Source organism: Mobula hypostoma, chromosome 1, assembly GCF_963921235.1.
Source record: "Mobula hypostoma chromosome 1, sMobHyp1.1, whole genome shotgun sequence".
Classification (NCBI taxonomy): Eukaryota; Metazoa; Chordata; class Chondrichthyes; order Myliobatiformes; family Myliobatidae; genus Mobula; species Mobula hypostoma.
Window position 1 is genome coordinate 215,928,210 of NC_086097.1, and position 15,292 is coordinate 215,943,501.

Genomic DNA, 15,292 nt, shown 5'->3' on the forward strand with positions numbered 1-15,292 from the left:
CCAATTTGTAGAAACTGCCTTATCACATACAAGAGAAAATCTGCAGATACTGGAAATCCAAGCAACACACACACAAATTGCACCAAGTCCTGATGAAGTATCTCCGCCCGAAACATCAACTGGTTACTCTTTTCCATAGACATTGCCTGTCCTGCTGAATTCTTCGAACATTTTGTATGTGTTGCTGCCTTACCACATCTTCAGGGTGTTCCCGAGCACAACATGATGAATACACTTCTTTTCAATTATAGTCCTTTTATGTATATGAGAGAGTTGGATTAGATCTATTGAATGTTAAATTAATTTCATTGAGAATACATGTTGCAGTTCTTCAGTACTCTACTGAACCACTAGGGCAAACTATGGAGTGATGAATGGTGGTGGAACTCAAAGCTGAGTCACTGGTCTTTGGCCGACGTTTGATACTTCCAACACTCACCAATATCAAGCTGCATGGTAGTGAGCCAGTTTATTAAATCACAAGGGTTGCATTGAAAGCATGGTGTCAATTCAGAGAAAACTCTGTGGGATCTGCTCACTGTTTTCGTTGCATTGTGGTCTGCAAAGAGTTGCCTTTAAAAGTTCTGATTTAGGAGACATAACTTCAACTCTTTCAGAACACTGCTGCTGGACGTCTAACTAAAACCACGCAGAAACAGCATATAATTCCTATGCTGCTTTAGTTTCCTGTATCATTTAGAATTGATTTTAAAGATCTCCTACTTGCTTCTTTTTAAAGCTCTTAATTGTCTGGGACCAGAGTACATCACAGAATCATTTTTGTTTAATCCCATTGTAAAACACTTTGAATTGCAAAGTACTCTATAAATAAATTATTATTATTATTATATTTGGCTCAGAACTGCAGGTTGTAAATCTAGGTGGTGAGTTTTGGCAGTCTAAACTTGCTTGAAGGTAAGGTAATCCATAAGTAAATAATTCACAAAATGCATGGTTTATTATTCCTTCCCCTGAGGAAGGAATCTCTGAGGAGATGAGATTGAACAGAGCGCATGAAACTTACATTCATTGAAAATTCACTTGTTGCTTTTATTTGTACAGGCTTCTTTGTACCTTCATATGAGCTCAATAAGAAGGGTATACGAATAGAACACAAAATCGAGTTCAGATCAGCACCGATAGTTAAGCCTTTTAAAGCACAGTTTAGCAAAACATAGGACAGCGAGGGCACAGGTGTAAATTTAGAATGTAAAACTTTTAATTATGTAGGCAACAGGCGGAGTTTCTTTCTAAATATCGATGATGGAGTTAACCCTTTGCTGTTTATTGAAGATTAAAAGCTGCCACCTATTCACAAAACTTACAAAAGACATTTACACTACATTTCAAGCCTCCAAAAGTGCCCCATCATGTTGCAATGGTATTGTTTTCCTCAACTATAAGGCCATTATATTTCCCCTTCCAAGTCCTTCTTCTTAGTTTTCACTTGAGCATTATTTGTTCAACTCAAATTACTAGTTTTCCTAGTAAAACACAAAAAGATTCCAGAATCTGACTGCGATAAATAACATAGATGAACAGATTTATTAAAGTATGCGTATGTACAAGAAGATTAGAACCATCTAAGGCACTTTTTACTGACAATGAGTTTTACAGATACTGTTTATTGACAACTTTTGCAGAGCATCATATTTTAAGAATCATTCACATGATTTAATGTGATTCTTACATATAAAAGTGATTTCAAAGTATTACACACTGTTAATCTCTTACAGAAGTGAAGTAGATTACTGTACTTATATGCTTGTAAATACTTTTTACTTTGTTATTACAACATAGTATAGTTATATACAGAAAATGTTTATGGAGGAAAAGAGTTTGTTTTTGTTTTGCATTATTCATCCTGTGCTTCACTGATTTTACTATCAGAAAAAATAGCGTGGAAAATATTACAGTGTTATAGAGAGATACAGCATAGACGCAGACCCCACAGCTCAGAAGGCTTGTACCAACCATCAATCACCCAGTTATAGCAGTTCTAATTCACACATATTGCATTCTTCCACACTCCTATCAACTCTCTGTGCCCTCCACCCCAAATTCTACTACCTATCCTGACAAAAAGAGAAAGTTACAGTTGCCCGTTAACCTGCCAACCAACATAACTTTGGGATGTTGGAGCAAACCAGGGCACTTTGAGCAAACCTACGCCAACAGACAAAACCTGAGGTCAGTGTTGAACCTGGGTTTCTGACTCTACTAGTTATGCTACTGTGGTGCCCATTTTAAGAAATAATGCCCATCACCGTAACAGATGATCTGATAAGGGTATTTTGATCCATGAAGGGTATAGAAACAGAGGGTAGAGTGAAACCTCCCAATGGCAAAGTGATCAAAAAATGGACGATTAGCAAAGGATCCAAGAATGATTTGAGAATTTTTTTAGGCACCCAGTAGAAAGGGTCTCTCCACAGCTTCTAGCTCATGATATCCTAACTCTGTGTACTATCTCTAACCTAAGACCCCAGTAAATCCAATGTTTCTGCCTGCTCTTGCCCCACTGTACTCATTTCTTCATACCCAGTCTCCATCCTGTCTTCTCTTGTCCTACTTACAACTAAGAAACCTGTGCCTGCCACCATTGTGATAACTTCCAATTCCTTGGTCCCAAATGGTTCATTTTAATAATGATGTCCATCTCCATCACTCATCGAGAAGTTCCTTGTTTCTTTTTTTAACCAAGACCCAAGCAGCTCCACTCCACTAACAAATGTTCTGCAGAATTTGTTTTTAACCTCATCTACATCTCTTTTGATTTTTCCCATTTTCTACAATCAAATGAGCAGCCTTGGACACTCTCATGTATTTTTGCTGGCTTTATGGAATAGTCCATGTTCCAAGTCTATACTGGCAATTCCAACTATTTCTCTGCTATATTGATAACCAAATTGATTCTGCTCACTGAGGTGGAACTGATCAATTTCATCACCCTTCCACCCTGCACTCAAATTCATCTGGACCGTCTCTGACAATTCATTTCTTTTTGTTTATTTCTCTATATTCATCTCAAGAGAAAGATTTACTACTGACATCTTCTATATAACCACAAACTCCTTCAGCTACCCCAGCTAACCTCTTCCCACCCTGCTTCCTGTAAGGATGTGTTCCCTTTTTCCTCAATTTGTCTCCACTGCATGAGGCCTTCTGGTCTAGGGTTAGGATGAATATTTACCTACTTCCTGAAGGATGTCTTCCCTTCTAATGGAACCCTCACACACATTCAAAACATTTTCTAAATGCAATCTCTCATCCATCCTCTCCCTAGAGATTATAGTGATAAAGTTCCCTTGGCTGTCACTTTCTTCTCACCAGCCTTTGCATCTAACATATCATCTTTTGCCATTTTTACTGGCTACAGTGTGGGCACGTGGCCAAGTGGTTAAGGCATTCGACTAGCGAGCTGAAGCTCGTGAGTTCAAGCCCCAGCCGAGGCAGCGTGTTGTGTCCTTGAGCAAGGCACTTAACCACATAGTGCTCTGCGACGACACTGCTGCAAAGCTGTATTGGCCCTTGCCCTTCCATTGGACAACATCGGTGTCATGGAGAGGGGAGACTTGCAGCATGGGCAACTTCCGGTCTTCCATACAACCTTGCCCAGGCTTGCACCCTGGAGAGCGAAGACTTTCCAGGTGCAGATCCATGGTCTTGCAAGACTAACGGATGCCTTAAATGTGATCCCACCACCAGTTCTCCCCTCTATCTGCTTTCCTGATCCCTTCCCACCCACACCTCCCCCATCCCTCCTGCAACTGATTTCTGGGTCATTGAGATCTCTGCTGGGGAATAAACAGGTTCACCCGGACCCAGACATGACCAATATCCTTGTGAATAGGTTTGCTAAAGCTGAGGCTGAGGCAGACAGTACACAAGTTGAGGCAGTATGTAGCAAGACTGTGAGGATGGACACACAGGGCAAAATTGCAGTCGGTGGGATAACTGTGGGCCAAATCAAAAAGGGTGATGAATACAGGACTGAAGGTGTTATATTTGAATGCACGCAGTATACAGAATAAAGTAGATGATCTTGTAGCGCAGTTAAAGATTGGCAGGCTCGATGCTGTGGGCATCACTGAGACATGGCTGAACGAAGATCATAGTTAGGAGCTGAACATCCAAGGATATACATTGTATCAAAAGGACAGGCAGGTACGCGGTGGGTGGGGGTGGTGGCTCCGTTGGTACAAAATGAAATCAAATCCTTAAAAAGGGGTGACATAGGAGCTGAAGATGTAGAATCCTTGCAGGTAAAGTTAAGATGCTGCAGGGGTAAAAAGACCCTGATCAAGTTATATAAAAGCCCTCAGACAGTAGCCAGGATGTGGGACATATATTTCGATAGGAAATAGAAAAAGGTATTTAATTAGGGCAAAGGTATTTAATTAGTTAAGGGGATTTCAATATACAGTTAGATTGGGAGTAGCAGGTTGGAGCTGAATAACAAGAAAGGGAAATTGTAGAAAGCCTATCAGATGGCTTTTTAGACCAACTTGTGGTTGAGCCCACAAGGGGAAAAGTAATTCCAGATTGGGTGTTTTATTATGAACCAGATTTGATTAGGGAGCTTAAGACAAGGGAATCCTTGGGAGACAGTAATTATAATATGATAGAATTCACCCTTCAGATTGAGAGGGGGAAGATAAAGTCAGATATATCAGTATTACAGTGGAGTAAAGGGATTTACAGAGGCATGAGAGAAGGGTTGGCCATAGTTGATTGGAAGGGCACACTAGCAGGGATGACGGCAGAACAGCAATGGCTAGAGTTTCCCAAAGGTGCCCACCCCCACCCTTGATTCTACCACCTATCTAGACAAATGAGGAAATTTACAGTGGCCCTTTAACATGCCATCCAACACATCTTTGGGACGTTGGAGGATTTTTTTGCTGGCTACAGTCTGATCCCACCACCTTGCAGGGGGATATTCAAAAAACATAGGATCGGTGTCAAAGATGAGGAAGTATTCTAAAGGGAAGATGAGGCAACCAGGGGTGACAAGAGAAGTCAAAGACAGCATTACAAGCAAAAGAAGAGGGCATATAATTCACAAAAATTAATGAGAAGTTCGAGGATTGAGAAACTTTTAAAACAACACAAAAATAAAGAGTAAAAGAGAGTTGAGAATGGATAGAGTGGACTAGAACATAAGAGTAAGGATATGATGCTGAGGCTTTATAGGGCATTGGTCTGACTGCACTTAGAGTAATGTGAGCAGTTTTGGGCCTCTTATCTAGGAAAGCATGTGCTGGCATTGGAAAGGAAGTTCATGAGGATGATTCTGGGAATAAAAGGGTTAACATATCAGGAATGTTTGATGGCTGTTGTTCTATTAGAAACATAGAAACATAGAAAATAGGTGCAGGAGCAGGCCATTCGGCCCTTCGAGCCTGCACCGCCATTTATTATGATCATGGCTGATCATCCAACTCAGAACCCTGCACCAGCCTTCCCTCCATACCCCCTGATCCCCGTAGCCACAAGGGCCATATCTAACTCCCTCTTAAATATAGCCAATGAACCAGCCTCAACTGTTTCCTGTGGCAGAGAATTCCACAGATTCACCACTCTCTGTGTGAAGAAGTTTTTCCTAATCTCAGTCCTAAAAGGCTTCCCCTTTATCCTCAAACTGTGACCCCTCGTTCTGGACTTCCCCAACATCGGGAACAATCTTCCTGCATCTAGCCTGTCCAATCCCTTTAGGATTTTATAGGTTTCAATCAGATCCCCCCTCAATCTTCTAAATTCCAGCGAGTACAAGCCTAGTTCATCCAGTCTTTCTTCATATGAAAGTCCTGCCATCCCAGGAATCAATCTGGTGAACTGGAGTTTGGAAGAATAAGGAGGGATCTCATTGAAACCTTTCAAATACTGGAAGACCTGGACAGACTGGCTGTGCAGAGGATGTTTCCTATAGTGGGTGAGTCTGGGACAAGAGGGCACACTCAGAATAGGGGGATATCCATTTACAGCAGAGAGGAGAAGGAATTTCTTTAGCCAGAGGGTGGTGAATCTGTGGAATTCACTGCCATGGATGGCAGAGGTTGATAGGTTTTTGGCTAGTCAGAACGTCAAAGGTTATGGGGAGAAGGCAGGAGAATGGGGTTGAGAGGGATAATAAATCAGCCATGACGGAATGGCGGAGCAGACTCGATGGACTGAGTGGCCTAATTCTGCTCCCGTGTCTTATGGTCTAACCGTAGGGAACCTAATGCCCCACAAGCCCTTCCATCTCCTCCTTCACCACTGTGCAAGGATCTAAACGAGGCTGAGGCTTACTTACACCTCTTCCAGCTGCTTTCGGTCCACATAATGTGGCCTTGTCTGCATTGGAGACAACACTAGACCAGGCAAATGTTTAACAGAGCACCTGAGCTCTGTCTGAAAGGGCATCTTGAGGTTCCAGTAGCACATCATTTTAACCACCTTTCCCACTCTCAGGTTGATCTGTTTGTCCTCACATTTTCCACGCAAATTGGAAGAAAAACATCTCTCGAGTGGCTTATAACCTAATGATGTGATCATTGCATTTTCCTATCTTAATAACCCACACCCCTGTTATCACTTCCCACACAAGTCACCATCCACCTACATCTCTTTGTGTTCATCGTCTCTATCCTCTCCCCCTTTCTTGCCCCACTTGTTCCATTTACCTAATATTACCCTCCACCACCTCATTCAGTTCCTTCCATCACCTCCCAGTCTCTGTCCCACTCACCTTCTCGTACTACTTTACACAGGCAATCTTTCCTCTTCACTCTAAGTCCTGACTGATGCAGGGTATCAATTCAAAATGTCCACCTACATCTTTTACCACCACAGAAGCTGCTTGACCTGCTGAGCTCCTCCACTGTTCTATTTTTGTTTGAGACTCGGGCATCTGCAGTCTCTAGTATGTTGATAATTACAATGTGCAATGCACTGCCAGGGATCCTAGCGATGGCAAAGTTAATCACAGTGCCCAGGAGGGAGCTGGACAAATAATTGAAAGGGAAGAACTTTCATGGCTATGAGGAGAGGCCGGAAGTGGGACTAGAAGGATTAATTGTTTATCAAGACAACACAGGCTCAACGGATCTCTTCTGTGCTTTAAACATTCAGTGGTTCTGACCATCTGATTGGAAATTCCATACCAACTCCATTCAACCTGTTCCCATTTTTACCTCTCTATCAAACCTCAGCTTAAACTTCTCTGCTGTAACCACTTCCACATTTTCTCAGCTCCTCATCTACCGGAAGAGCATCCACACACAAATCTTTCTGCACCCTTTCTAAGACTTTGACATCTTTCTTAAAGTGTGGCGTGCTTTGAGTTAAATTTAACTTAGATGGAAAATAAAAAATAATAGTGTGTAGATTCTGGAAATCTGAAATAAAAACAGAAAATGCTGGAAACTCAGCACACTAGAAATATTGATCCCATTTTTCTTTCCAGTTGCAATCTAACCTATTAAAGCTCTCATAACCTCTTCTACTGTCATTTCAGCTGTTTTTCTACCTTCAAAGATACACTACCTCGAATATCCCTGTCTCTGCATCAATTTAAAATTCAACTATTTAGAAAAGAAGCCAAGATAATACCTCACAAATGGAGAGCATAAATCAGGCTTTTGAGTCTGCAAGGGTTTTTCCGTCTGTTAAAGCAATAATATAACACCTGTGAAACACCCTGGTTTCCTTGGCTGCGTAAGTCTAGGGAAAACACTCTCCAGTCCTGCCAAACTCATGCGATTCAGACGGCTCTCTCACCCCAAACCCCGGTTTATGTGGATGCTGTGTAATTTGCTACCCTGTTAATTAGTGCCACGAAATAACAGACAGTACACTGCATACAATTAAAGGAATTATATTTATGAATCTTAACTTAAGAGTTAGTAATGAAAACAAAAGAGAAGGCCCCATTTTAATTAAACAGTCAAATGTGCACAAGTTGAAGCCCATCTTGAACCTCCCTGTCACTAAGGGGCTGGGTCCTTGGTCTGTGTGAAAGCACACACCAACTTTTGAATGTTGCTCACAATCCATCTTGAACAAACGACTGGTCCTCCCCAGCGTCTTCTCTCTTTATCTCCCGCCGAACAAAAGCCCCAAGACCAACCTCATTGTCCCTCATCAAAAAAACCTCCCTTCCCAGTTCCAGCATCCTATGGATGGCACACATTCCTCATCATCTCTTATCTTCAACAATAACCCAAACAGGCTGAAAGCAGAACTAATAGAACTGAATGAAATACATACCGCACAACAGTAAAGTTGCGAATCAGGGCATTACACCTGTAAGTATGAAGTTGCTTTATTCTACTCCCCAAGAAAGAATACAAAGAGAATTCCCAAAATTTAGTATGCTAAAGCTACAGAACACTTCATTGTTTTTGTCAACTAAGTATCAAACAATTCTCCAGAATGACTCACCGGTATATAATTTTATCACCCTAACTAGAAGTTTAACAAGCTTCCTCATTGGTGCAATTTATAGCGAAACTGGACATCAGATTCTGGCTGTATGATCCCTAAACCAGCACGATTTTTACTTGGCATTACTGGCCTTTCCTTATGGATTATTTCGAGGTCAAAAGCAGTCAGCATCAGTGAAATGAACATTTTAATCTCACTGAGTGCATAGTATCTCCCAGGACACTTACTAGATCCAGAACCAAAAGGCATCAAATAATTCCGAAGTTTCTTTCCTCCTTTGTAAAAAGTGGTTTTCTTCATTCCATTTTCTATAAAACGGTCATACTTATACACCTGAAAATACATGCAAAGTGAGAATCAATATATGACGGCAAAAGGGGAGACGGTAACATTTTGTCTGTGACTGTAGTTGTTTTTCTTACACACTCTTAATTTTCCTCTGAGGCCCAGCAGCTCAAAGGATAACCATGCCGAAATGAGAAATAGACACTGGTCTTAGCTCTCAGCACACTGGTCTTAGTTCAGAGCAACCAGACACTCTACCTGCATCCAGGTTCCTGAACCAGTGTGGATAACTTCACTCACTTTAACACTGAACTGATTCAATAAGCTGTGGCAACACACATCAAAGTTGCTGGTGAACGCAGCAGGCCAAGCAGCATCTGTAGGAAGAGGTGCAGTCGACGTTTCAGGCCGAGACCCTTCGTCAGGACCAACTGGACAATAAGCTGTGGACTCATTTTCAAGGACTTTACAAACTTAATGCTCTCAATATTATTTATTTATTATTATTACTACAATTTGTCTTCTTTTTCACACTGGTTGTTTGTCTTTGTGTGTAGGATCTTACATTGAATGCATTGTATTTCTCTGTATCTACTGTGAATACCTGCAAGAAAATGAATCTCATGGTAGCAAATAGTAAATAGTGATATATATATATATCTTGATAATATATTTACTTTGAACTTTGTGCAATTATAGAATTATAGGTTAGGCCTGCTCTTGCAGAAAAGGCAGATGAGAAACATGCCAGAGTCTGGCAAAATTTGTGCTCCAAAAAGTGTTTTGCAAGGAGAAAAAAATTGTGGAATATTGCTAAAAAAGAACAGTAATTAAATTCAAAATAACATTCATGCAATTATTTTCACTACATTTCAAAATTACATATTCTAGAGTAAATTTGTAAGTTTCATGAAGAATAGTATTTTCAATGGCCCATAGGGAAAATAAAACCATTGTATTTGTAACTCTTAAAATGGTTTGTTAATTTCATACACGGCATTGTTGCAAAAGATATGGGTTGCCATGAAATGTAGCCCTAAAGTGAGAAAATATCAGAAATGACTATGTAATTTCTGTTTGGTTTGGAAAGACACTGAAGGAAGTTGGAGATTCAGATTAACTGTGAAAACTCAAATCTGTCTATCGCAAAGTGGAACAAGCTGTTCAACTCTCTTTCTTACTTTCCTCTTTACTTCTGAATGCCAAGGATTCTATTAAGCTGTTGTGAAAACATTCAGAACTGTTAATGCAGTTAAATAAGTATTTGAGTAATTTTTAATTTTTTAAATTGTTCAGGTTAATTTTGTCCAATATGTGGTGGACAATCAATTACTTTGTCAAAAGTTGTTGATTTTTTTTATAATAATTGTGTTGTACAGTATAAATGAAAAGCATGCCAAAATGACAGAATATTTACTTCAGAAATAGATCCCAGATATAAAAAAATTCATCAATTTATACAGTTTTTAAAAACTCATTTGTAATTATCCTACTGTTCAGAGGTGTAAGCGGTTTTGTAGGAAAATCAAAATATAATTCCATTAAGTATAATTACTGAAATATATAGTAATGATATATGACACACCACATGCTGACAGCAATCAAAGTGTTAACAGCCCATTTATAAATACCGCTCCCCACCACTCATACCATACAATCTGAACACAAGCTTTTGCCAAGACCACAAAATAAATTTAGCACATATTGTTTGAGTGATAAGGTAGAGATAACATTTTAGATCTAAACCTGTATCATATTGTGCTTCATTGTTAATCTCTGCCATTCTTGGTGCACCAGATCAGTAGCAAAACTAGCAAAGGTAGCTGGGCTTGAATTGGTATACAACATACAAGTTAATGATAGCATTACACACTACCAATTCTGGTCAATGGCTGAAAAATGGAATGGTAAATCACTATATTAAATACTATCCTTGAAGTCAAATATTCTTATTTTGATTAGAAAAAAATTTTCTATTGAACCATATCTAAATCAGCCTGGATATGATACGGCTTATTTTGCAGTGAAGAAAAGGCAAAACACACATCTGAGAAGGAAGCAAAACCTGATCATGAATGCTAATACAGTAAAAGGTTCTTTTCTCATGACTATCAATATGGATTTATGCTACAAAGTATTCACTTGGAAAATACATATTCCTGCATATTCACTTTCAACATCAACCATGACTTTTGTCATAAGTACATGAAAATATTCTGAAGGAAAAACCAAAGCTTTACTCTTGTTCGACAATTCCAGTACCAAAAACAATACTTGGTATGCCAAAACAAGCATCACCTAAAATTGCATCAAAGCAGACCTTGGTAAGGACTTGGCTAATAGCCTAAATGTACATATGTGATTACCATAACTTATTTAAAAGCTGAATAATAAGCAATAGCATTGCAAGATGGTTCCAGACATCACATCAAATAGGATGGAAATGGAGAAACTTGAGAGTAGAATGGAATCCTTACAGGGAGCAGTGTCTCGTCCCAATTTCTGTTTTCACTCATTCTCTACCCAGCCAGAATGAGAGTTCTCCTTGTCCTCAACTCCATCCCACAAGCCATTCAATAGGATTTCTCCGCTTCCTGGAAGGATTACATACCATTCTTCCAGTTTCACTGTCTCTGTACTATGTGCTGTGTGACCAGACTTCTCTGCACTAATACCTTCACCATATTCGACAGGGTCTCAACTATTTCCTTTCCACTTTCTGCACACCTGTTCTTAAACCTCCAATCCCCTCCCAGAAAACACAGACAAGAGATCTTTTCCGTACCTTCAGCCTCCCCAAGCCCGACATTTCAAGAATAATTTTCCATAATTTTCGTCAACTCTATTGGAATTCTACTCCTCGACATTCTTGCCCCTGACCTCCCTTTTCTGGAGGGACTCTTCCCTTTGAAACTCTCTTCCATTTCCATCAGTCAAGACAATGCTCAAAAGACTTTCCTAAGCAGCCATGGGAGATGGAGCAGCCTCCATTTTGCCTCTTCCCTTCCATAATTCGGTGACCCAAACGTCCCCCAAGATTGAACGGTAATTCACTCAAGCAGTGGAGGCAGGCCCTTTGGCCCAACGTGTCTTTGCCGATTAAAATGCCTATTTATCTAGATCTCTATGCCCACATCCTCCTAAACTTTTTCTATCTACAGGTCTTTTGCCATTTCTGCTAATCCAGTGTACTGCATTTGGTGCTCATCATGCTGATTGAAATCAAATGCAGACTGTGACTGTTCTATACAACAGCTGTGTTCACTCCACAAGAGTGACCTCATCACTTTAATTCTCCATCCCTCTGTCTTTTGGGCACTTGCCTCGTTTCAACAGCCGCAAACAAGGAAAAATCTGCAAACGCTGGAAATCAAAGCAACAGGCGCACAGAATCTCAGAGTCTCGGGTAACGTCTTGGCTGGTGCCGCCTGCCCTGCTGAGTTCCTCCAGCATTTTGTGTATCTTGCTTGGTTCTAACAGTGCAATCTCACTCACTCGCTAGGCACATTGTAGTCTTTTAAATATAATATTGATATTAACAATTTCTGGTAATGCCTCTCACAGAATGCTACCGCACCATTTCTGTTTCAGTTTGCTTTTGTTTGTCCTCTCACCCTTATTGACATTTTGTAGCTGTGACGAGAATACACATAAATTAAGATGTTAGCTGGCCTGGGCTAGCACCAGTGGCATCAGCAGTTGGTCTGCCACCTGCCCTCAGGGGAGGGAGAGATAAGGAACACAATGAAGCAGCATTTGGAGATGTTAATGAAGGAGCCATCAGTCTGGGTATTGTCAAGATCAGCTCCCCCTTTGAACCCTGAACTGTTTGAAGTGATGGACAGGCGATCTGGAGATGTGTAATGAAGGGACGGGAGAGAGAGAGCTGTCTAGAGCGGCTCCCCATTTGAACCCTGAACTGTTTGAAGTGATGGACGGGCGATACCCCAGCAGGGGGATAAAAAGGGACAGGTTCGCTAAGGCAGGACACACACGACACCACAAGGTAACGAGACCCTGGAAGCGGTGCCCCCCCCCGCAAGTCGGCGGGAGTAGTTTTGGAAGGCTGGTGGCGGAACCAAGCCATAGACGCACAGGGTGGAAAGGTACGATCAGCGGGAACCCGGTGTGTGTCCACCCTCACTTGGGTGCCGGGTTCACTGCAGAGGATCGACCGCATCTGGAGGAGGGGTCACAGTCGGTGACCTCAGGTGACATCACAAAGGACTCGCCCGAAAGCTGCTTGTGAGCAATATCGCAGGTCTGTGTGTGGAAGCCGTTTTGAATGATCATTCGTTCTTGTTTTCTCTCTCTCTCTCCCCCCACTTTGTCCATCGCCATGGCAACGACTACTGCGAACTGAACTAAATTGGACTGAACTTTGCGTCACTTTGAAATTGGTCATTTACCCCTAGACAACGATAGAGCTTGATTGATCCTGTTATCTTAATTCTGTGCACATGTGTGTTTATCATTGCTGAACTGTTGCATTTATTATCCTTTCGATTACTGTGTTGCTTGTTTCTTTAATAAAACTTTCTTAGTTCTAGTAATCCAGACTCCAACTGAATGATCCATTTCTGCTGGTTTGGCAACCCAGTTACGGGGTACGTAACATAGCATAACTGTTCCCTTAACAAGTTTGGTCTTAACCATCACAGACATTCTCTTTGCCTCTCCTTCTTTGCCACATACAATATATTTCTTTTCTCACTATTCCAGTTCTGAGAAAGGATTGTTGACCAGCAATATCAAATGCTTCTCTCCCCACGAATGCTGCCTGACTTGCTGAGTTCTTCAACTCTTGTCTTTGGTTTTCAGATTCCAGGGTCTGTAGCTTTTTCGCTCCAACTGCTACATTCTGTATCATCGGGGAATAAGTCAACCATTCAGTCTCTCAAACCAGTCTCCATCCACTCAAAGTCTGACTGATTTGTATTCCTTTTAGGGGCTAGCACAGAAGTCTCTGCAAAGTCACAGCAACACTAACCCTCTCCACAAAGAACCATCAAACTCATCATTGTTATCTGTGAAAATGCATAATATCTACGCTTAACATTGTTCTAAAAGTGATTGTATTAAACCCTCGTGCACACCCTTCCGACATTTGGTCCACATTCATTGACGCAATTAATTAACTGAAACACATTGATTTCAATTGACACAGCAACCATAGCTTGCTGTAACGATAATTTCCACATCTCCACTACCCTTTGTGTGAATAAGGGCAAATCCAATCACCATCTGGTATGAAGATGCCAATGCAAAGGGTCAGGAAAAGCTGCAAAGGGTTGCAAACTCAACTACCTCCATCATGGACAATAGCCTTCCCGCCATCAAGGACATCTTCAGAAGTTGATCCCTCAGGAATATGGAATCCATTGTAAAGAACGCTTACAATCCAGGCCATGCCCTCTTCTGATTACTACCACTGAAGGGGTAGTACAGGAGTCTGAAGACGTGCACTCAATGTTTTAAGAACATTGACCCTCCATCATCAGATTTCTCACTGATCCGTTAACATCCCCCATTTAGATTTGCTCTCATTTTGGACTATCTATTCTTTTATATATTTGTATCATAATTTATAGTGATATTTATGTATTGTACTGTAGTGCTGCTGCAAAACAAGTTTTACGACATAGATTAGTGATAATAAACCTGATTCTGGATAAGCGATTTGTGATTGCACAGTAAAATTGCCACTTTTTTTTCACCTGTGGAATAATTAAGAAGTTTTATATACAGTACCTTCAGGATAAAGCAGTCTTGAAATTTTATAAACTGAAAGTAGTCCAAGACCATTGTAATCATTCATGTAATAAATACTTGTTTTTCAATATTCAAAATCAAACACCTAGGCATATACTTGAAACTTGTGTAATTAATTTTCTGAAGTGGAATTAGTGTTCATTCCATTGCTAGAGTCCATAGTCATCTGGGAGTAGATTACTTGGATTCAGGTAACAATATTTATTTAGTTAAGATAAAGCACTGCATTTCCTTCGTTTTAATAAAGACTATGAGATTAATCAGCTTTTGGAGAAGTGGTCAGGCTGAATTAGTTAGCTGTGGTTTAATTTGAGAAGCACATACGGCATTAGTCAAAGTAATTCAAGTAAGATTCATAACAATGTTTGTGAAAAACTATTTTAACTCTGCAACATAAAATAAACAATATTGCATAGCTAAGATCCAGTGTTGGTTTGCCAAGGTTTAGTAAAATAAATATTTATTTCTAAACTAAGTATGAATTGGATCAATGTTTTTGTCCTAAAGAGAAACTGCCAATTAATACTAATAGGCAAATTTAATATATTCATAAGTGAAAGTACAATGGAAGGTCACTGTGAGAATAAAAAGATAGCTGCTGCTGAACCAGTCATCTCCTCTTTCCAACTTCAGACAATAATTTAGTGTTAATGCTAGTACCAGCAACAATTCACCAAATGCAATGTAGAATCTGATTGTATTTAATTTGCATGCAGGTGGTGAATCTCTGAAGCTACATTAAAGCTGAGCCAGGATGGATTAATTTCCAGTCTTTGATATTCATTAACTCTGGCTGCAGAGAAAA

The 15,292-nt window shown here is 40.4% G+C and overlaps 1 protein-coding gene across 2 annotated transcripts in view; it reads right to left on the reverse strand.

Annotated features, from left to right (window-relative positions):
* Positions 1-1,535: 1,535 nt before the first annotated feature.
* The window catches only part of LOC134354872 (cytochrome P450 7B1), a 199,922-nt gene continuing 186,165 nt past the window's right edge, over positions 1,536-15,292 (reverse strand). For both annotated transcript variants that reach the window (XM_063064303.1, XM_063064295.1), the window contains one exon: positions 1,536-8,763. In XM_063064303.1, the coding sequence (XP_062920373.1) occupies positions 8,473-8,763 (291 nt within the window). In that variant the 3' untranslated portion in view covers positions 1,536-8,472. The remainder of the gene's footprint in view (positions 8,764-15,292) is intronic.